Source organism: Carlito syrichta, unplaced genomic scaffold (genome assembly GCF_000164805.1).
Source record: "Carlito syrichta isolate Samal-C Ts95f unplaced genomic scaffold, Tarsius_syrichta-2.0.1 Scaffold76546, whole genome shotgun sequence".
In the NCBI taxonomy this organism is placed as follows: Eukaryota; Metazoa; Chordata; class Mammalia; order Primates; family Tarsiidae; genus Carlito; species Carlito syrichta.
In genome coordinates, this window is record NW_007020642.1 from 426,269 (window position 1) to 449,835 (window position 23,567).

Genomic DNA, 23,567 nt, shown 5'->3' on the forward strand with positions numbered 1-23,567 from the left:
TAACTTCTTTTATATGAAAACAAATAAAATTGTATATGTCTAAGACACTATTATGTGGGTTTTCTGCCACGTGAGGCTAAGTTTAGTCCTAGCTAGTATAATCATTACGTCTTGTTTCCTGGTGTGTTTGGCAATTTTTTAGTTGTAATAATCTTTCATTTGGTTTCACATAATTTATAGGAATCCTGAAAGCCTGAATTATTGACAACTTCCTCCAAAGGAATTTGCATTTATATATACAAGAAGTTATGTGTGCTAACAATAGGGCAACTTTAGGCTTCTTAATGAGGGCAGGGTTTAGCATCCAATCCCTGCCTTTACGACCAATATTGGCATCTATCCCCCAAGCTTGTAGTTGCTTGCCTCTTTCAATTTTAATTTTAACTCATTATGCACATTTGCAAGTTGTTTTATTTTTAGATTGCCTTTATTTCTTGTCAAAGCTCAATGTACTAAGAAGCATATTATAATCTGAGTCTATGCCATTGTAGTAGAGTATAACTTTATTACATCTTTCTCTTCATTTGACCAGAAGCAGAACTAACCCCCTTCCATTCAGGTTTCACCATTAGACGTGTGACCAAGGCTTTACATCTGATTGGCCCATCTGACATTTTGGTGCAAACTTGGTACAAAGAGAGCTCTTCTGAAAGCCAGACTGGTACTACTGTCCCTGACCATAAATGGCATTCATTTATTTGTGCTGGGGTTTGGTTCATAATCATTAACTTGACCTTCTTTCCTAGAGTTTTTGGGAGCATTTTATGTTTTCTTTCGCTAGAGAGAGAGTATTGCTCTGTTTCCTAGGCTGGAGTGCAGTGGCATGATCATGGCTTACTACAGCTTCAACCTCCAGGGCTCAGGCAGTCCTCCCTCCTCAGTCTCCTGAGTAGCTGGAACTACAGGTGTGTGCCTCTACACCCAGCTAAATTTTTTTATTTTTTGTAGAGACAAGTCTTGTTATGTTGCTCAGGCTAGGCTGAAGCAATCCTCTTGCCTCAGCCTCCCTCAGTTCTGGGATTACAGGTGTGAGCCACTGTGTTCAGCTTTTTTTTAAAAAAAATAAATGCAGGGTCTCACTACGTTGTCCAGGCTGATTTTGAACTCCTGGCATCAAACAATCCTCCCGCCTCAGCCTCCCAAAGTGCTTGGATTATAGGCATGAACCACCGGGCCCAGCTAACAGAGACTACAAATGCCAACTTAATATTAATTTTCTCCAATTCCTTGGTAAGAGAATCCCTATTTTATTTCAGAGAGGTGATATGCTAGCAAAAGACAACATTTCTTATCCTCACCCTGAGCTAAGTGTGGCCACAAGAACACCTTCTGGTCATTGAACTTTGAGTGGAAGTGGTGTACAGGGATATTCTAGAACGCTGCCTACTGGAAGATATGCCACTGTCTGCCCTCTGCCTTTATTCCTTCTTCAAACCTGCTTGAGGTTTGATGGGTAGTGTCTCAGCAGCCAACTTGGACCATGAAGTGACCTTGAGTATGGAAACCACAGCTAGGGATTGTAGAGAAGAAAGAATGAGAGGGACTGGATGGTGGCGAATCACCACACAACTTTAGACTAACTACATCTTGATTTTCATTATACGGGAGAACAAATCCACTTTCTTCCAGGTCTTTGTTACATGCAGCTGAGTGCAATCCCCAGATTCCACACAGTGCTCCTTTCAACCATTTACCCAATAACCAATCTTGCTGAGTGCTTGCTGCGATCTCAGTTATGTGCCAAGGACCGTCACCACAGTGTCCTTGCCCATTCCTACATCAGCTGTCCTTCTTAGATGGGTCAATGCAACAAGGTATGTGGTCTTGTACATTGACTCCCCATCCTTTCTTCCCCAAGTGGTGACCTCAATCCACAGGACCAGTGGAGCACACTTTAATTTCCATCTCTGGCTCTGAGTATCTAAGGAAATCAGTGTACACAAACACACAAGCACACACACACACACACACACACACACACACATACACACACACATACACACACACACACCCTGACTCCAGGGCACACAGAGAACCAGATGGCTTCTCATAGCATCCACAAAACTTTCTATACTTAAAGTAGTTCTTAGTTCAGTCTTGGGATTTTCCAGAATAACCCTCTGGTCCCTTTTAAGAGATGGCCTATCTGATAAAAAAATCTAACGGTTCTATGGAATAAAAAAATTACAGGCTGAATAATTCAAAACTACTACTAAATCAATGTACTTCTTGTTGGTTTGTCAATATAGACCTTTTCAATTAGACAATTTTATTACAGTGATGAATACCAATGGCACAATTGGGAGACTACTGTTCTAAGTTATGGTCTATTAAGCATGACAATCCATATTTGCTATTGAATAAATGGAATGACTGTAACCTTGCAAAGATGAATGGGCCTTTATCAGCAACTGAGCCGGCTTCTGAGGACCAAGTTGGGGTGACTTGCCTCATGTTCCTTCACAGGATCCTTACAACTGACCATCGTAAGGGCCTATCACTTTCTTCCCCAGGGTCCTCTCCTATTCTATGTCACGAACACCCAGCCTGCTGGTGTTGGTGTTGCAGTGACCAACAAATAAGTTCTGAGTTCCATACCAAATCCTATTTTTACTGGTAAATAAAAACAGCCAATAAGATTTTTTTTCAGTCAAGGTCTCACTCTGTTGCCCAGGCTGGAGTGCAGTGGCACGAGCACAGCTCTCTGCAGCCTTGACCTCCTGAGCTCAGGCGATCACCTCAGCCTCCAGAGTAGCTAGGACTACGGGCATGCACCACCACGCCCTGCTCATTTTTTGGTTTGTTATAGGGACAAGGTCTTGCTATGTTGCCTAGGCTGGTCTCTAACTCCTGGACTCAAGCATTCCTCTCGCCTTGGCCTTTCACAGTGCACCCGGCTAAAATTTATTTTTATTATACACAAGACCCTGTAGAACTTGTCAAATAGAAACCAAGTATGGCACAGACCACAGTCGAGCCAATCAAACTCAGGAACCTCTATAATATGAGTAATGCATTCATGATACCTGAGTTATTTAGCCTGCTCTCAGAGAAGGAACGCTGGATATGGAGTCAGAACTGGAGGGAAATCTTTGATCTACTATATTCTAGCAACATTATGTAAGTTAATTCACTTAACTGCTCTGGGCCTTGGTTAGTTGACTCTGAATCTATCAAGTATATTGATACAAGAAGTCCTATGCCTCAAGGAAGGGCAAGAGTCTTCATTTCTCTCTTCATGACAATATTCTATGATTGCTTTTCCTCCTTATCCTTATTAGAAGTGCCCGCTTTTCAGCCCATGAACGTTAGTGAGCAGCATTTGTGTTTCTCTGTTTGCTGCAAGTCTTCCCTGTTTGATACCACAAACGATGTCACCTGTGTTGAAGTGACTGCCAGCCACCAGAGGGTAGACAACTTGGCTTCTCTTGTTTTATGGCCCCAGATCATGGGCAGGCAAGATCCAAGTTGTCCCTGTTTGCTCTCCCCGCCCACCCACTCTGACACACTCACTTCTGGGCCCCTCCTTGTAGGCTCCATAGAGGTCAGAGGGCAATTCAGTCCATCAAGGTGGGGTAGGGTGACCAACTCATCTCAGTTTCCCTGGGAATGTTCCAGTTTACACACTAAAAGTCCAGCAGCATCCTAGTACAGATGGTCATCCTAGGTGGGGAGCACCACTGGCATGTGGATCTGAATGGCTTCTTCTGGGGGACTTTGCGTGTTAAGTGCCGAGCAGGCGTCATGGGTGCCACTGGGTGGCTGACTCACTGGGTTTCCACTGCCTTTCCTCTTGACTTCAGAATCTCCCCTCCCTGGGGAGTAGTGCCAAAGTCACCTGCCTTGGGTCTCATTGGGCCTTGTAAATAACAGCCCAGTCTGAGGGACCAGCCTTTCTCAGGGCACCCTTTCCCCATAGCAGGTAGGCAGTCAGACACAAGCGGCACTAATTAACACAGCCCATTTCCCCCCAGATTCATAACAGAATTGTGAGGAGAGGGAGGCCCCAGGGCTCAGAACTGAAGCCTAGTCTCTCCTGCTGGTTGCTAATGAGAGTCCCCGTGGTCTGAGGCCTGTAGTTCTTACTGTGTTGATGCTTTTGCAAGTTAATTATCCTTCAGTAATGTTTGCCCTGATATTCAACATCAAATCACTACTTGGCACCCACACCAGGCACCCAGCATGGCACTTGGGATAAGTTCCCCTACCCTTAGGGAGTCTGCTGTCTTTGTTTTTATGTTCTCTTCAGGATTCTGCCACACCCATTCTGGGAACTTTCTTTCCCATATACTTGCTCTAAGCATTCTTCTCTTTTGTCTGGTCTCCTGTGCACAACTGCCCTTTGGATTTGCAGAAGGCCCTATCTATCTCCAGGGGGCTTACATAGACTTTACCCCATTTGGTTGGTAGACTCTACTGCCCGTCTTATAGGATACAGGTACTCTCTACTGCCCATCTTATAGGATACAGGTACAGGCCTGCAAAGGTTGAATGACTTGTCCAAGTACCTGCAACCTCTTAAGGCATCTGTGTTCTTGCCTACCCAGCTTCAGTGCCCCTTTTACCTGGGGTGGTAGACTGTGCTGTGGGAACTATGTTGCTCTCTGTGTTGTCTGGAATTTGTAGACACACAATTAGTTCAGGCATGGGAAAGTGACCCAAACAGGCCAATAAGCTGCCATCCCAAGGCTTTTGCTGGAACTGTTAAGGAGAAAAGCATCCTCTGCCCATTGGTTGCTCAGTCAGGATGACATATACAAGGGTGCTTTTACCGCCACATTAGGGAAGCCTGCAGTCAACCCATAGGGAAGAGGGCCAAGATGCCCAGGGGCATTGCCCTTGTCATGTGGTTTGAGCTTCGAACCTTTGGTTCAACCGTGCCAGAAGGTAATTCATCCATGCACTTCACAGTTTCACACCTCCTGTTTCTGTGGTAAGCCAGTGTGAGTTGAGTTCCTGTGTCTTGAACTCAAAAAGGTGTTCCTAGCACAACCAACACCTTCTGACACTGGGGTCCGTATACCTTCTGGTCTAGGATGCCATCTTTCTTTCTCCCATCATGCCACACACATTCCCATCATCAGCATCTTCATTTCAGGTGATCACCCCTAGCCTGTCCAGTCATTCCTTCTGTCTAGCCTTTCTTAGCTTCCACTTCCTTCATTGCCCCTCTTCATGACTCACATAAAAGTTGGTGCCACATAATGTAACAATTAATGCCAGAGTGATTGGTTCTTGTTTCCATATGGTGCTCTTGTCTCTTCAACCACATTTTAAGTTCTTTAAGAGCAGAGATTGTGTCTCAAACTTCCATAAATCCTGAAGCAATATTAGGAAATATTGATTAAACTTGTGTTGTGCACATATTGTGTGCCAGACAGTTTTAAGACCATTGCATGTATCAATTCACTAAATCCTCACAATAAACCTATGAGGTAACTATTATTATCACCCTTATTTTACAGATGAGAAAAGTGAGACTCAAAAACGTTAAGAAACTTGGCTAGAAAGTGGTAGAATTAGGATTTTTACCCCAATATCTTGGGCCCCAGGGCCCACAGACTTGATTACTACACTACACAGCTTCTTAGTGAACCTTTGATTAACAAATACCCCTGGATTAAACATAGGGAATTGCAGACATATCAAATCTAAAGTAATAACTGTTAACTTCTGGAGAGTCACTCTGATAATCTGACAGGTTTTATACCCTCCTAGAAAATGTGCACACACACACACACACACACACACACACACACACACACACACATACACACACACACCCCTACCTGACAGGAAGAAGGTGGTAACCCTGATTCTGGGGCTACTTTGACCTCTTCATGTAAACCTCAGTCCTATGTTAATGACTAGGTATTTAAGAAGGGATGTCACAGAGTATGAGAAAGACATTGTCTCTGCTTTCCCAAGCTTGACCAAAGAGAAGTCTGACCTGAGTAGGAGAGAAGTGTGTTTTCAATGCTTTCTTCCTTCTCATTTGTCACCATTCATTCATGGAAGTCTCTGCCTGCCCAGCATCCACCTCATCCAAAGTGCAACACTTTGATTTCCCCTTGGGGAACCCACACTACCCCATTGCACACAATGTTATTTGGACAGTCAGCAAAGGTATCCACTCTCCTCTGGCCAATGCGTAAGCACATGACCCACACTAGCCACCTGGACCTTGCCCCAGGATTTTGAGTAATACAAGGAGGGAATTCAGCTGGAGGCAATTCAGAGACTTCAAGAGAGCAGGAGTGCCCATCTGCCACCCAGATCCCCAAAGCTCATTTGCTTTCTTTCCTGTCCAAAACCTGATTCTTGAGCTTTTCCCTCAGTCCCATGGGTTACCTGAGGTGGTTTTATAATATGCCAATCTGGTGAGGCTGATCTACATTTCCCAGAATTCCCTTTCCTGTGTGTTTCCACTTAGGGTGGGCCATGTGGAAGATTCCAGTGTGAGATCTGGAGGATGGAAAGGAAGCAGTGGCAGTTTCTGTAGCTCACACATGTTGTTGAGCTGGTTCACCTCATTAACAGGAGGCAGTAGTCGGGACCACAACAGCTCTACCTTTCCCAGAATCCTCCTTCAACTTCTCCAACTTCCGAGCCAGGTAGGTGTGTTTAGTTCTGTGATGAAGGATTCTGACCTCTTCAGGATGCCCATGTCCCCAAAGTCAGGGCATGGTTTCAGTACACCTCATGGTCCCCAGCTGGTGGGCTACAGCCTGGTCATCCTGTCTTCTATTTTACACCCACCTCCCCTGCCCTGCAAACTGCAAGCTCCAGCATCAGACCTGAGGACAGAGCCTGAGATTGCTCTGCCAGCTTCTCTAGTTGTTGAGAGTAAGATCAAATCCCTATCATAAATCCCTATCTTGTCGCTTCTCAAGTGGTTCTGCATCTCTAATTGAAACTCCAACTGATACACCACCCTAAATCCTTCTAAAGATTTCTCTTCAGGATAAATTATCTAGAGTCTATTTCTGTTTCTTGCCACTAAAAAAATCCCAAACAGTACATAGTATATAACGTATATGAAACAATTTCCAAATTATAAAGCACTAAATACATGTATGTTTCTATTCTATTTGCCGCTCTAGACTGTGCTGGAAAAATGAAAAAATCTGGGGTCAGACAGATTCAAAACTGAATGCTGCCAAGCAATGTTTGCATGTCTTTGAGCAAAAATACTTACTCTTACTGAGCCTGTTTTCCCTCTGCAAAAAATTTTTAAAATTAGTTGTTTACTGCCCTCCAGTCTGGGTGACAGAGTGAGACTCAAAAAAAAAAAATTAGTAGTTTATAGTTTGAATTAGGTGTCTGCTATGGTTTAGATACAGTTTGTCCCCACCAAAGTGCATGTTGAAATTTGACCCCCAGTGTGGTGGCATTGGGAGGTGGGACATAGTGGGAGGTGTTTAGGTCATGGGGGCGATCCCTCAAGCACAGTGTCGTGCAGTTCTCCAGGTAGAGAGTGAGTTCTCACTCTCATAAGACTGGATTAGTTCTTGCAGAAATGGATTCGCTTCTGTGAAAGTGGGTTGTTAGAAAGCAAGGAGCCCCTCAAGTTTCCCTCTCTTCTCATGTGTCCACTTTTCCCCTGACCTTCTCCACCACATTGTGATGTGTTGTGAAAGCCCTTGCCAGAAGCCAGGGACATGTCCTTGAACTTCTCAGTCTGCAGAACCATGAGCTAAATATACTTCTTTTCTTTATAAATTAGGTAGCCTCAAGTATTATTTTATAGCAACGCAAAACTGACTAAGTCAGTATTCATGCAGACCCGGGAAAATCCTCGTTATCATTGGTTTAAATAAGAGACAAGTATTTTTGTCTCACACATAAAAGCAGTCAAGGTAACAGCCCAAGGCAGGTAGGGTGGTTCCCCAGACCACCAGCCACCAGGCTCCACATGTGCTTGTTTCTACCCCCTGGAGGACAGGCTTGTCTTCATGGTCCACAGTGGCCACCCCTCACTGAAAGGGAGGCTGGCAAACGTTGTCTTTACTATGTGCTATAATAAAGATGAGACTCCTAGGATTGAGGCAGGAGGATGTGGGCATGGGAAGGCAAAATGCTGCTCTGTCGCGGTGGAGACAGTGACAGGGTGAGGTGAGGGTGTGTGGAGAACTAGGCCCCACATTACATCAAGCCCTGAGGATGATCAGTTTCTCCACTCTCCTCCCCTTTTTAGTGCTCCTGTGCTCTCTCCCTGCTCTCACCAGTATCCCTCTCAAAGTCAACATTCAGTGTGATAATAGGATTGACAGTCTATTAAGTTTGTAATAGGATTTACATCCTTGTGTCAAAGTAGTAAAATTGATGGAAAAAACACATCTAACAATCTCCATCTATATATAAAAATGATAAAGGTGGACGTGGTGGCTCAAGCCTGTAATCCTAGCACTTTGGGAGGCCACGGCAAGAGGATTGCCTGAGCCCAGGTGTTCAAGACCAGTCTGGGAAACTTGATGAGACCTCATCTCTACAATATATAAAAAAATTAGCCAGGTGTGATAGCGAGTGCCTGTAGTTCCAGCTACTTGGAAGGCTGAGGAGGAAGGATCACCTGAGCCCAGCAGGTCGACACTAGGGTGGCTGTGAGCGTACCACTGCACTCCAGCCTGGGAGACAGAATGAGACTCTGACTCAAAAAAATAATAATAACAAAACAAAATTAAAATGATGGAATTATGAGTTTGTGCTGGGCACAAGTGGCTCACATCTGTAATCCCAGTATTTTGGGAGGCCAAAGTGGGAGAATTGTTTGAGCCTAGGAGTTTGAGACCAGTCTGGGCAACAGAGCAAGACCTTGTCTCTACGAAAAAATCAAAAAATTAACCAGGTATGTGCCTATAGTCCCAGCTACTGGGGAGGCTGAGGTGGGAGGATCACTTGAGTCCAGGAGGTTAAGGCTGTGGTAAGCCAGGAATGTGTCATTGCACTCCAGCCTAGGCAACAGAGTGAGACCCTGTCTCAAAAAGAGAGAGAGAGAGAGTTTGGATTCTAGAGGGAGACAAACTATATTTCCACTCTCATGTTTACCAGCTGTGGGACTTTGGCAAGTGTTTTAACCTCTTGAAGCCTGGTTCCTCAGTTGCAAATGTCACCAACAACAGTATTTACCTCACAGTTTTGTGGTGGGGATTCAAGAACATAACACATGAGGAAGCACTTAGTATAGTGCCTGGCACACAGTGAGTGCTCTGTTATTATTATTATTATTATTATATCAGCTATTGTTATTATTATTGTCAACCTTATTATCTTTAAAAAGGTGATCTGATCAAAACTCTCTAGAGACATGCTAATGATTTTCCCTGTGAGTTTACTCTGGTGCTTTCCTTAGCTTCAATTGCCTGAACAGTGAAAAAGAGAATGGTGCTTCGGACAATTTCTCTGTCTAAGAAGCTTTTACTGAGCAGATTGGAAAATCCAGAGCATGATTCTCAGTGGATTAGTAGGGACTGTGGCCATCAGAATGCCCCTGCTGAGGCTCCTGTGTCTGTCTTCTTAGGGCTTCTCAGCCTGTGATCTCTTAGGAGTTCAGGACTGCCCCGCTCCCTTGGTGGTCATAGAATTTCCCCTAGCCTATTGTCCTTGAACCTTGGTTCAGTGAGTGTGTAGGCCAGGCCAGCGCTCAACAGGGCTCCAGGCCCGGTTACAGCAAGCACAGACTCCCTCTGCCTGTGAATGTTATCTCTCACCAGATAAGGGCCAGACTTAGCCCAGATCAAACACTTGTTTATCGAAGGGGTGGTGACAGCCAAAACTCTGCTTCTGTTCCTCCCTGGTGGTTTATTTGCTTACCCTTATCACCTCTGGATGGTGGTGTTGTTTGCACACCTGTTCTCAGTTTCTGGCTTGTTGAATTTAGAGGTGCCCTAGCTTCTCCAAGAGAACAAGAGTGTTGAGCAGCCTGCCCAGGGAGGCCCGGGAAAACAGCGCTGGGTCGGGTCTGGAGTGCAGGGCCTGGGTCTGCGCCAAATGAAGGGATTGCGTGCAGCATGGTCTTGGAGGCATCTCCTAGCGCTGTCGTTCTAATTGGGTATGAATGAGTTGGATGTGACAAAGAAAAGTTGAAGGCTTAAAAGGAGGAAGTGTGAGTGTTTTCAGCCTCCTGTGTGAGAGAGAATTTGAGTGTCTTTGGAGCATCCTGATTATTTTATGTTGCTTGTTTTCACTGTGTGGCCCGTAGTGCTATAGGTGGACAGGAAAAAAGTTCATATTCACTGACTCGTCAGTGCAGAAATGGCTTTGAAGGACAGTGGTTATGTCCCACGTCAATCTGTAGCAAGGAAGGTGAGGAGAAGTTCTAGAATACCCTGCAGGAGGTTAAGTAATGGTATAAAGTCCTTACTTTAATGTGAAATACTTCATTAAAACCGGAACTTACAGAATAGACTGGTGGTGGGAGGTAGAGGAATATACTATTTACTTTACAAAATAATTCCTCATTTTATATAAAGCAAAATCTTTTCTCTTGGATGTTGGCTGTCATTGTGCTAAAAATAAGATTGAATCTGTAGTAAAGGTAGCAATACAACATTTGGCTAATAAACCCACGTATAAAAACAACAGTCATGCTATTCAGTGTTGTCATATGCAAAATGGTTTTTTTTATAAACAGACTCATATTTTTGGAAGACATTTCTATAAGATAATGTCTCTCCCAAAGTATAATTTTACTTGTGTGCCTCCTGGAAATTAAACTAGATTTTTCCAGCTGCGTCTGAAAGGCAAAATTCATTTTCTTCTGACGAAAGGACTGCAATGCCCACATCTCCCACAAGGGGACAGCGTACCACCAGAGCTTTAGTTACAACAAAGGCCTGGGGTTCGGGTTGGGCAGCCCTGGCATAGTGCCTCCCTCCCTGGGGAGAGGGCAAGTCTCTTAGAGTGGTGAAGAGGCAAACTTGATAATGCCTCAGCATAACTGGATTTCATTTCTCATAAACCTTAAGAATTTGCCAGTAACTTTTTGGTTGTTCTCATGCAGAAAAAGGATGCCATGATTTTGTGTACCGGACAGTCCTTTGACATTCACAGAAAAATATTTTTCTTGTACAAATACAAAATATATCCACATAAATCACCATTGAAAGTGGTTTTAAGCCGGGCTCGGTGGCTCAGCCTGTCATCCCGCGCCTTTGGGAGGCTGAGGGGAGTGGATGGCCTGAGCCCACGGGTTCGAGACCCGCCTGGGCAGCGAGACCTCATCTCGACAATAAATCAAAAAATCAGCCGGGTGTGGGGGCGCATGCCTGTCATTCCGGCTACTCAGAAGGCTGAGGCGGAAGGATCGCCGGAGCCCAGCAGGTCGAGGCTGCGGTGGCCGGGAGCGGCCTCTGCACTCCAGTCTGGGCGACCGAGTGAGACTCCAACTCAAAAAAACAAAAAACAAACAAACAAACAAAAAAGAAAGTGGTTTTAGTCAGGTGCCAATACACGCTGGATCATAAATATACCGTTCTCCCTTCAAGTTCTTTTTTTGAGTTTATGGAAATACATGAGGTAAATTGCATTTGTGTTTTACTGTATGTTGTCCTTGTACTACCCTGAATGGAAAAAGTACTTATTTAGGATTCGAAAGAAATTATTAGTAAGCAAAAATAAATTCTCAAGAAATTTAGGATAGAATGTCATTCTCAGTTTTAAGGAGGAATTTTCATATTTTTGTACTAGGCTGGGCTTCCATTGATTTACATAAAGGAAAGCAAGGAATTCCACTGTGCCTGGGTAACACCAGTTGATGGAGAAGATACAATTGCCAAAAGAGAACACTGGGTGCCAAGACCCAGCTCTGGCCTACGGAAGAGTGAATGGATCACGTCCTAGTTTTTGCCTAATGGGAGATCCAGACCAGGAAGCCTTTATGCTTGGCTGTCCTGTCACACGGTGGCAGACTCCATTTAATGTCTCCTAAAATCCATTTCCCTGTATTCTTCAGTACCAGAACTCCTGGACGTTAGCTGAGTGTGTCATTGCACAGAATAAAGTTTACCTTTCTCAGTCTCACTATGCTAGGGGTGACCACATGACCAGTGAATAAAAGCAAAAGTGTTTCTTAAAGTGGCAAAGTGTTCTTTTTCTTACTTTTCCTATTTTCCTGATGGTTGGCATGTGAATGTGGTGGTTAGACCTGGAGCAGCCACACTGGATGATGGGTTGGAAGATACATCATGAGAATGGTGGAGAGAGAAGGAGTTAGGTCCCTGGTCATTGTGGAACCACTGTGGCAGACAGGGTTGCCTACCAGAATTCGGACAAGAGAGAGAAATTTAAAAAAAAAAGAAATCTATATTTTGGGTTTTCAGTTATCTGCAGTTGAACCTAATTCTAATTAATAACGATTAAGAGAGTGAGAAAACAGGCCAAAGGTAAGATGGACTCTTTTTTTCCTAATTACTCATTTTGTCATTATTTCATTTTTATCACCAATCAATATTTATTAGATGATGAATAAAGGGCACTGCTGAGTGATTCTGGTTTAAAGTTGGCTTACGAAGAGAGTTGGATTGGGACACCATAAACAAAGTTCAATTGTTAAGGAATTGTTCACAAAAATTGCTCACCACTATTGTACAAATGCAGCTCGATTTGGTCACAGCCATAGCTGAGTCTGATACCTTTGTTTTCCCTAAAAGCAGAGGTTGTGTTTATCCCAAATCTCCTTTTATAACTTAAGTTAAAAACACGAAGTTGCCGGGCTTGGTGGCTCAGCCTGTAATCCCGCGCCTTTGGGAGGCTGAGGTGAGTGGATTGCCTGAGCCCACGGGTTCGAGACCCGCCTGGGCAGCGAGACCTCATCTCTACCATAAATCAAAAAATCAGGCGGGTGTGGTAGCGCATGCCTGCAATTCCAGCTACTTGGAAGGATGAGGCGGAAGGATCGCTGGAACCCAGCAGGTCGAGGCTGCGGTGGCCGGGAGCGGCCACTGCACTCCAGTCTGGGCGACAGAGTGAGACTCCAACTCAAAAAAAAAACACGAAGTCAAAATCCTAGTCCTCCACTCAAGCTTGATGTTTGATGTAACATATCCAAAACCCGTGGACAAATGCAATAAAGGTCATAGCATTGTGAGGACAACTTGCATCTGCTCCCTCTATGTTGTTCTGATTAATAACTATTCTTCTGGTTCTAGGGTGGAAGACAAAGCCGGTCTTTTTCCCTCTAAAACCCTACACAGTGACACAGATGCAGAGTTTTCATACTGCCAGTTGTTTATCCTAGACCAATAGGCAAAATGGATGGACAGAGAATTTCTCACCCCCCCAGGCAGCAGGCAGGGGTGTAGGGTGAAGTAGGGGTAGAGGACATTGTCCAAGCAGCCCAGGTCCTCAGTTGGCTGGACAAGAAACAGGGTTTCTGTCAGCAGGTCTCAAGAGGTTTGAGTGCAGCATGGGCCCAGTGCTCCCAGATCTCTCAGGAGAACGGCATTTGGGACTGCTGGGTATGACCCAGCTTCAAGAGAGAGAGCTCTAGGCAAATAGGGGCCTGGCAATCTAGTCCCACCAAGAGTAGGGAGGTGGGGCTCCACAACAGAGACATTTAGAGATGGGGGCTTCCTGAGTAAAAATAACTAGCCAGTCTTTTAAGAAACATAGCTACAAGACAATTGCCCACTAGCTGCCATAGCACCTGATTGCAAATTGCTATATTTTGAGGTTGCACAAACCAGCTTTCTACCCCAAGCCTACATGCTTCATCTACTTTAGAGGACAGTCTGATGGCCAAAGAAAAACAAACTATTTACAAGTAGTATTTGCCTGGAAGGTCCTAGGCCCCTCAGTGAGAATTATTCCAGAGGTCCCTTACCAAAACACTCTATAATTTACCACCATACTTAGCAAAGTGTCACATTATGCTAAAAAAGAATGAAAACAAACTTGCAGTAAAAGGTGTGCAGTTAGCCTACAGTCTCACTGTTCTGATGGTTTGTTTTTTTTTTAGGCTTCACTAAGGCCTAATTACTTTTAAATACCGTCAGCAACTGTCTCTAGTTCCACACTCACAGGAAGCCTTCAGAACAATACAGCACCTCAGATAAATTGACATGAAGAAGGTGCTCAGGTGGCAAACCTACCAATTTTGGTACTTAAAGGGCACATCCTGCATTACTTATGAATGAAATGTCATTTTGGTCTTTGTATCAATTTGGTTTACATGGTCTAGTGCTAGAGTCTCATCATTTTCTGACATATTGAAACACAAGCTATGAACTTGGGAGGGAGGTGTTCCTTGACTCCTGGTCCAGGTGGCTAGCTGGCCTCCATAGGGCATCACTCTCTAGCTTCAGGACAGAAGTAAGTTTTAGCTCACCTGCCAACAGTAGTGGCTCTTAGTAGAGTGTGATAAAGTTCATGGGGCTCAGGAAAAACGATTAATCATGTCTGTAATAGATTAGGGCCAGGGAGGGGCATACGTAGATGAGTGGAATAGGAGTATCTGCATTCCAAGTAACCTATTTCATCAGTTCTAATGAGCGCACCCCCAGTCCATTTATGCACCTTTGAAATTGGGATGCATTATATAATCACTGTCCTGGATTGTCTTTTCCAAAAATAGCCACAGTATCTCAAGTGTTCACATGCTCTTCCATAATCTAGCCAAACCCCCATCAAAAAGTGAAATTTGTGTCTCCTCTCCCTTGAACTTGGTGGGGGGACTTTGCCACTGCCTCAACTAATAGAGAGTAGCAAAGTGATGCTAATTATGAAGCTAGGCCATTAAGAAGCAAGATAGCTTTTGCTTGGCCTTCTCTTGGGATGCTCACCCTGGGAACCCAGACACCATACTCTGAGGAAGTCCATGCCAGGTGGTGAGGCCCCTGGTTCTCAGGTCTGGCTGAGGTCCCAGCTGACAGCCAGCACCAGCCTGCAAGACATGTGCCATCTTGGAAGCAACCCTAAGTTGTACCAGCCCTAAGCACAACTGCCTGCCTGACACTGTGGAGCACAGATGAACCTTCCCTGCTGAGCCTTGCCCAGACTGCAGCAAGGCTCAGCAGGGAAGCAAGGTAAATGATCATTAGTGTTATAAGATATGAAGGTCTGCAGTGGTTTGTTATATAGACAACTGAAATAATCGTGGTCAGCCAGGCAGTGATCATGACAATTGTCACTGCCAGCATGTAACCCCAAAACCTGTAGTAGAATAAATGTCAGTTAATTGAAAAAAAATTCTGAAGACAACAGTGGAGCACATTTTAAAGAAATGCTGCCTCACCAGCACTTTTATGGAGAAAGGACAATATTGCAGAGAAAAACATGAATGTATGTAGATGGGTGGGACAGATGATTCTGAATTCAAAAAAGTGATTTAGAAAGACCAGACTTGAATATGAAAAAATCAGAGGAATATCATACCAAATTTATTTTATAAATATATATTTTTCTTTTTAACAATACACAGCAGTGATATGTAATGGAAAACAACTATGTCTAAATAAAATTAAAAACATTCAATTAATGACAAGCAAATATTAAGTGCTAAAAAAGCATTTCATTGGCAGCATAACATCCTATCAGCATAACATCAATGGTATAAGATAATCTTACAATCAATGGCATCTTAGATTTAATGAAACACATGTATTTACTGTTATTGAATCTAATTATATTACCACACACAAGTGTTTTAAGGGAGAGTTTCATATTTTTCCTTTGAAAATTGAAAATAAAAACCCAGCAGGGATAGGTTTTTTTAAAGTTCAATTTAATTTTTACTTTTATAATTATGTCCACAGCATTGTTCTATAAAACAATTGAAAACTAAAAAACAGTTAATTTCCTGAACTTAATATTCCAAAAATGGACTCTCTATAAACCCTTAAAAAATCACATACATTTTATGTATTATGAATGTTTTAGGGGGCTCTGTTCTCTTGAATGGAGGTGGAGGGGACAGTAGGCTTGATAAAAGTGTGATTAAAGTCTACTTCTAAAGGTTTAGCTAAAGATATAGTAAACATTTTTTTAAAAAGTGAAGAGGCACTTACTAAGCATTCAAAAAGGAAAATGAAGTGACAGTGTTGACTTTATTACTATTGAAGTTCACAAAATCAAAGCCTCCAGAGATTTCAAAAAAGTTTATTCATAAAATATATTAATAAGGTTTGACCAAAAAATAAGACTACAAAACCCTTACAACCTTGTACATCTCACCAATACTTACCCAGTCAATAACCAAAAGTCTCACCAATTCAATTCCTTTTTATTAGTTTATTACTCCTTTTTTACTTAAAATAAAAGATCTTTGTAAACCATAGTATTTCATTTTATGAGTTAAATTCTGAAAACAGTTACCTAAATCTAGTATAATAGTGCCATTTTGGTATTTTATAAAATAATATCCTGTATTAGAAAGAGAAACTTACTGACACTGAAATCTCTCAAAAAAATGTAATTTTTCCAAGGCAAACAATTTTAGACTAGACAAGATGATTCCCACCACAACATTATAAACACTAAACTACAACACACAAGTATAAAGAAAAAGTATGGAGCTTCAGGGATGCAGAGCAAAGTTAAAGTATGTTTAAATATAGACAACAATTGGCATTGTATTAGAAATGGAAGGGAGAGGAAAAGAACCGGCCCTGGAGACAGTGGTGTTCCATGCACAGCAATGAGCTGGCGTCCAGTCAGGTCAGTAAACATACCCAGAGAGAAGCCAGAGGCCAGTCTGGAGGTTTGTGCTGGGGTCCTTTTTTCATCAGCCAAATCCAACTTTGTTCATAGAGGGTCAGAGAATTCCAGAACATAACTTAAGATTGATGAATGTTTCTCTGGAAGATTTCAGGTCTAAAGCCTTCAGATCAAATTTTATGAAGTTTTGTCACAATCAGTACTCTCACCATTTGGTCAAATGAACTACAGATGCAGAGACCCCTTTTATCTGGACTCCAGTCCAAACTAGAGATGGGCTGGGTAGACAACGTAACATTCTGCAGAAGGCTGACGGAACCTGCAACTCCCATCTCTACTCCTTCGGAATCTTTCTTTGACCGCTGAATAGGGTATTCGCTGAAAAAAAGATCAAAATGGTAAGAAGACATAAATCAGCATTCATCATTTACTTTCTATGCATATACTTTAGTGACTCTATTTTTATTTCTTAGTTGATTACTGATACTAATACTTAATCTTTCTAATGTTGAGTGTATACAAATAAAGAGATAAGGTTTTAACCTCAATTCCACCCCTAAAACTTCTCATAAAAAAAGGTTAGTTCTATTAAAAACTTCTAAACATCAGTTCAGTTCAGTGTGTATCTATATTTTCTCTTTTAACAAGAAAGTTCAAGGTAGATCTAGCATTCTTTAATATATTTACTTGGTACTCTTGATAATCTTCTATTGTAATTTTTCTCTAGATTTGAATTGTAATACACCACAAGCAAAAAGAATATGCAAAGGCAACAGCTGTAAGTAATAATTGCAGTACCTCATCTAAACCTTTGTAGAATGGAGAAATGACATTGGTTTCCAACCCTAGAGCTCTATTATCTAGCACCAAGCCTAAGGACATTTTGTATACCATTTCTATAGGAAGGCGCCACTGGGTAGAGGTTCTAAAATCTCTAATTCTAAACATAATTGCTTCAAAATAGAAAAAAGTGTTACTGAGAACATTTGATTTTTGTTTTCAGCTGAAAATGTATTTATAAAGTAAGAAGAGCTGAAGGTTAACAACTCATAAACACAACTTGGTTTAGATTTTAGAGAGAGGAAAAAAGAAATATCCCTTCCCTATGAAAAAGTATTTTTAATGAAATATAGAGGTATTCCTCTTCAGAAGGCCTTTTGAAGAATCTTAGGTATCAATTATGACACTGCCTTTATTTCAGAAATGCTAATAAAGGCCAAGCACTTAAGAGGCACAAAGCACAGAAACAAAGATCTAAGTATCACATGTTCTCACTCATATAATGGACCTTGAACATCCAACCTAATACTATAAGAAAATGACTGACAGTAGTGGGAAACTATGGGGGGGCAGGGATGGGATTAACGGTAGCAAATATCTGTCTGGGGACAGGGAAACACCTCTTATCAACAGGGTGCCTGAATGAAACGATTTGTATACCTAACCCTTAACTGTACCCCACAACATCATAATAAAAAATACTGATTTAAAAAAAAAAGAGGCAGAAAGCAAATCAGAAGCAGAGAAGAAATGGAAGAAAGAGCTAAAGGTAGATAACCTACTATTCTTTCTTCCTCATAGACCCTTTACATTATTTTGATTAAAAGGAATAAAACATTCAGATGAATAAACAGTTTAAATACTGACTTTGTTCATCTGTCTCTTGGCAAAGGCTGCAGTTATTTAGTATTTAAAAGATAAAGCTTTTTTCAAACTCTCCATATTATCTCTTAAAGTTTTAAGAGCATATGTGTGTGCATTTCAAATACTCCAAAAAAATAGCATGACGGAGTTTATTCATTCAAAAAACACATTCTAAATAAACAGATGAGTTCCTCTAGGAACTCTTGGTTAAGTGCTCAACAAGTATTTACAATTTAATTGCATTACTATCAAGGCAGACTGGTAAATGAAAATAAGCTAAATATCATTTTATTTAAACCAATTTGCTTTGCTGATATGGTACTTGACAGCAAAGCTCCTAACTAATTTGAAGATTAGACTAGACATCTGCTATGGTAAGGATTAAAGTTCATTTTGAGATAAACTTCAAACTGCATAAACAGTCAACTTTACTGATGCAACTAAGTGCATTTTAGTAAAAAAAATTCTAACTGCAAATGTGTTTGCATATCACATAAAGCAAAATCCACATGTGAATTACAAAGAAAACTGGAACTTGTTCTTTAAGTAACAGGTCTAAAAAGTTTGGTCATCAAGTAATATGGTAGCATGCCACTGCATAGCTTGACTAAGGGGACTGGCAGAGGCTAATGCAGGGTGGAGATCGGGTTGGAAGAATCAGAGATGGACAATAGACAAAGGTGCTAGGAGAAGAGAAATTACCAGATGATCCGTGTACCCAGCATTCTCCCAGAACTCCTAAAGCCTTCCCTTGGCATTTTACTCACAGAAACCCTGTCAGCCTGATCTAAGGTATTCGCTCTCCATTTTTTGTCAGATGTATCCTTGAATGTAGTACTTTAACAAGTACTTTCCAACTGTAGCCCTGTTTTTCAGAACCCCTTCCAGCTTCTAAAAGGAGCTAATAGAGAAGAATTTTGCTAATGTGAAAGTCCCGTACATATGGAAGATGGTGTTTTTCTTCTTACATTATTAATCAAACTTTGTTTTGAAATATCTTTCATTTATGGGTTTATAAGTTATTTCCCCCCCCCGGTGATATTTACGAAAGATTTTATTTGCCCTCCAATTATGTATCGCTTAGTTAACAACATATTCAGAAATACCATTAACTCTTCAGATCTTTGAAATAAGCAGGTGATCTAGTAGTGTCTATCATGTTAGGGTCCTTGGGATTCAGAGTTCAGTGCATAGTAATAGCTATCACTTATTACTCACCCTGCCTAGGTATGCAGAAAACAAACTCAATGACAAGGTTTTTTTCTGGAGACCAATCAGGAGCCTTGGGTTCTGTTTGGTTCTATCACAGTGATGTTATCTGAATTGAGCAGGTGAGTTATCAGAATGTAAAACTGAGATTTCCAATCCTTTTCCCATCTTCTAACCCTAGCGTCTAATGACTAAAAGATATATCTGACAAAGGTCTTGGGCCAACTTTTTCAAACTTATATAAAATCTAGCAGAAAGCATCATTTCAAATCTATGAAAAAACTCTTCCTAGGCTACTCTAATATATAGAATACATAACTAAAGTGATAAATATATTTAATGTATCAAAAGAAAGTTAATTTTATTAAGTGTAAAGTAAGTATGTTAGTTTTTAAAAATGCTTAGAAAACAATAGCTATGTAACACCACAAAATGTTAAATCATATAAAAATGAACTAAGTCAAAGTAGGAAAAAAAGACAAAGAAATTCAATCGAATCCTACTTCACACCCACAAATAACATAAAAAGGAGCAGTGTGCACTGGTAGAACTTACTACTTCCAGAGGTGAAGGCCACCGGCGCCTCCAGCTGTCAGAAAGAGCTCTCTATTCTGCGGCAGGTGTCGGACTTGCCACACAGTAGATTTATGAGCCTAGATACGACAAGAGGCACACAACCTGTTATTATGCTAAATGTGCCCTGGAAGAGAAGCACTGCAAATAAAGAATTTTTACTACTATAATTTCAATCGTTATAAAAGTAATTAAGGTTATTTCCTGGCACATCCCTTTATAATGGCTACAGAGATTTCTAGAAGCCCATAAGAAATTAGAAAAAGCATCATTATTCTTTATTGCTTCATGAAACAAACTTCCACTGGATTTAAGGAAAAAAGGTATTAGATTAGAAGTCTGTTTAAGATTATAGTACTATATTATTTATTAAAATAGATTATACATTTAAATATCTCTAGTTCATAATGAAAAAGAAAATACTCATAATACAAAAATGTATACTTTTTCCTAAAGGCAAAAATGTATAGACTAAAAAAAAAAATTTTTTTAAAGTAGACTTTAGTTTTTAAGAGTAGTTTCAGGTTCATAGCAAAAATGAGCAGAAAGTACAGGGTTCTCATCTACAGACTGAATTTTAACTTATAGTACCTAGAGTCTTGTCTTCAATTTATGCCATTTGACTCATTCATTCTTCAAAATAAGTACCATGAGGTCTTACAGACAGTGCTTTCTGTCAAAACAAGCCAAGGCCTATATTAGCCATACTAAACTAAAAGATTAAAAAACAGCAACTGAAAGATGACTAATAGTTTGTTAATACCTCACAACAGTCAGTAAATTCATTGGAGCAGTGCTATATTCACTGTTGGGGAGCTAGGGAGAGACACAGAGGGAGGGAGAGAAAGAAGGAGGGAGGGGATGAATGAATGACTTCTGTTTTATATAAGGGGACACCCCTCACAAAAGAAATTATTTTTTGGAGGGTGGAAATCTTGTAGTACCCTTGGAATTTGTTCTTCCTTACCAAACCGTAAACCAAAGTTTTAATCTCAAAATTTTGGGAAGGCTGTGTCACAATTTGCAGAAGAAGCATCCCAAGCTTTGGCAAACAGGTGACTGCCATGACATCACACCTGCTGCATCCCACTGAGTGTTCAGCGGTTTTTGACCAAAAATGGCATGACCCCATGTCCTACCCTCCCTATTCACCCGATCTCACCCCAAGCGACTTTTTTTTTTGTTTCCCTGATGAAAAAAGTTCTTAAAGGGAAATGTTTTACCAGTGTGGAAGAGGTGAAGCAAAAAACAGCAGAAGCACTAAAAGGCATCAAAATTGACAAGCTCAAAAACTATTTAGAGCAGTGGAAAAAATGTCTCAATAGGTGTGTTGCATCAAATGGAAAGCAGTTTGAAGGTAACTGAAGTTTAAACAAGTAAGAATAAATACGCTATTTAAAACAAATAAATTCCAGAGTTTTTTGGATTACCCCTACTCATAGAAGCAGTGGGGCTGGCTAATGTGGCATACTTCACATTTTAGTGAGTGATTAGTCTTGACATTTGTTAGTAGTCTTTTGAGATAATTACCATTAGCAGACAAAAACACATATCTCACAGCACACACTTTAAGTGTGTGAGAGTCCCTGAGTGATTAGGTTCAAACTGTAGAACTTAATTTGTTTTGTAGTTTAAACTTCTTTTTTCTTCTGGAAGTTAAGAAAAATACAAAAAGCAAGGGGGGAGATGACTTATTAAAATGCACCAGAGTGCCTATTTGACAGATTTAGCAATTACTGGGTTAACTGAGTACAATTTAAAAAAAAAAACAGAGATGACATTATTATTTATAAATAATGAGAAATATGTTGCAAATGATATATGGAACAATTCAGTAAAATGCTTTATGTTGCTGATAGATGTTTGAGAAATCCTACTGAATCCACAGTGGAGGGAGAGACAGCATGGGAGTGAATTCTTATTTCCTTGCACAATTTTTTTTTTTTTTTTTTTTTGAGGTGGAGTCTCACTCTGTCGCCCAGGCTGGAGTGCAGTGGCGCGCTCACAGCCATCGTAATCTTGACGTGCTAGGCTCAGGCGATCCTTCCGCCTCAGCCTTCCAAGTAGCTGGAACTACAGGCGTGTGCTACCACACCCGGCTCATTTTTTGATTTACTGTAGAGATGAGGTCTCACCAAGTTGCCCAGGCGGGTCTTGAACCCACGGGCTCAGGCAATCCACTCACCTCAGCTTCCCAAGGCATGGGATTATAGGCTGAGCCCCGAGCCTGGCACCTTGCACATTTTAATCTTATGAAAACTATGAATCTATAACTGATATTTCTTTCTTTTTATATTCAACGAAGCTCGAGTCACATTTCCAATCCATTTCTTGCAAATGACATTTCAGCATGAATTTTCTGTAATCCCCCACTCTAGATATTTTATATATACGTGTGTGTGTGTGTGTGTGTGTGTGTGTGTGTGTGTGTGTGTGTGTGTGTGTGTGTTTTGAGTAGGAGTCTCATCTTTCACTCAGGCAGGAGTGCAGTGGCATAATCATGACTACCACAGCCTCGACCTGCTGGGTTCAAGTAATCCTTCTACCTCGGCTTTCCAGGCAAATCTTTTGATTTATTGGAGAAACGAGGTCTTACCATGTTGCCAATGATAATCTTAAATTCCTGAGCTCTGGCAATCCTCTTGCCTCAGTTTCCCAAAGTGCTGGGATTTCAGGCATAAGCCATCACATCCAGCTCTAGACATTATATTTTTTAATCAGTATTTTCCCTTTGCCCTGCTTTCCTCTCCTGTTTTTCTAATGATGTAATACGTTTCCCTCTCAGCTACCTAAAATGCAAGGTAAAGTATACAGGCTATTTTGGAACATCTACTAAGTACTAATCACAGTAATCAGCGCTTTAAATAATTTCATTTAATAAAACAAACTGGAATATAAAATAAAATGTCATAAAATATTATATATGTTGATGTATTTTGAAAAGTATATAATTAGGTGTTGATATGAATATTATGTATTTATCAGAAAATACTGGGTTAGGTTTTTTTGAACAAATTCTTAACATTAGCTAGGTTTTGTAATTGCTCCTGAACTACAAAATAAGATTTCTACCTTCTTCATTATAATCAAGAACTCTAGAGTTGATAAACTTTGGGAAAGTACTCTTTGCACAGAAAAACTTGTCAAGATCTGACGATAATATATCAAAAATAGCTCCCTTTCCATAAAGACCTTGAAGGAACCTTGGTGACTAATTCTATTTATTAGTCTAAAACAAGCTATCAGTCCTTTTCACAGAAAGACATTTCCCTCATATTTACCTTTTCTGAAACAGAGGCAAAACCTTTGGTTGGATGCTGTGTTCTCATGTCAAAAACATGGAATTTTCCTTCCAGAGATGTGGCTACTAATTTATTCATACTTATGTCTTTTCTGTCAAACTCCAAGCTACATACCTAAAAACAGAATATTTATATTGATAGTCTTACCATTATTATTTAGGAGGCTCTTTTAACCTAAATAAAACA

At 41.0% G+C, this 23,567-nt stretch overlaps 1 protein-coding gene across 2 annotated transcripts in view; it reads right to left on the reverse strand.

Annotated features, from left to right (window-relative positions):
• Positions 1-2,576: 2,576 nt before the first annotated feature.
• Positions 2,577-23,567, reverse strand: part of WDR92 (WD repeat domain 92) — a 41,270-nt gene continuing 20,279 nt past the window's right edge. The window contains exons 6-9 of one of the 2 annotated variants that reach the window (XM_021710271.1): positions 23,361-23,495; positions 20,062-20,159; positions 16,863-17,031; positions 2,577-2,613 (exon numbers count right to left, since the gene is read on the reverse strand). In XM_021710271.1, the coding sequence (XP_021565946.1) occupies positions 2,611-2,613; positions 16,863-17,031; positions 20,062-20,159; positions 23,361-23,495 (405 nt within the window). In that variant the 3' untranslated portion in view covers positions 2,577-2,610. Of the gene's footprint in view, positions 2,614-15,401; positions 17,032-20,061; positions 20,160-23,360; positions 23,496-23,567 lie in introns of those variants that run through there. The other variant, XM_021710268.1, reaches the window with a different exon arrangement.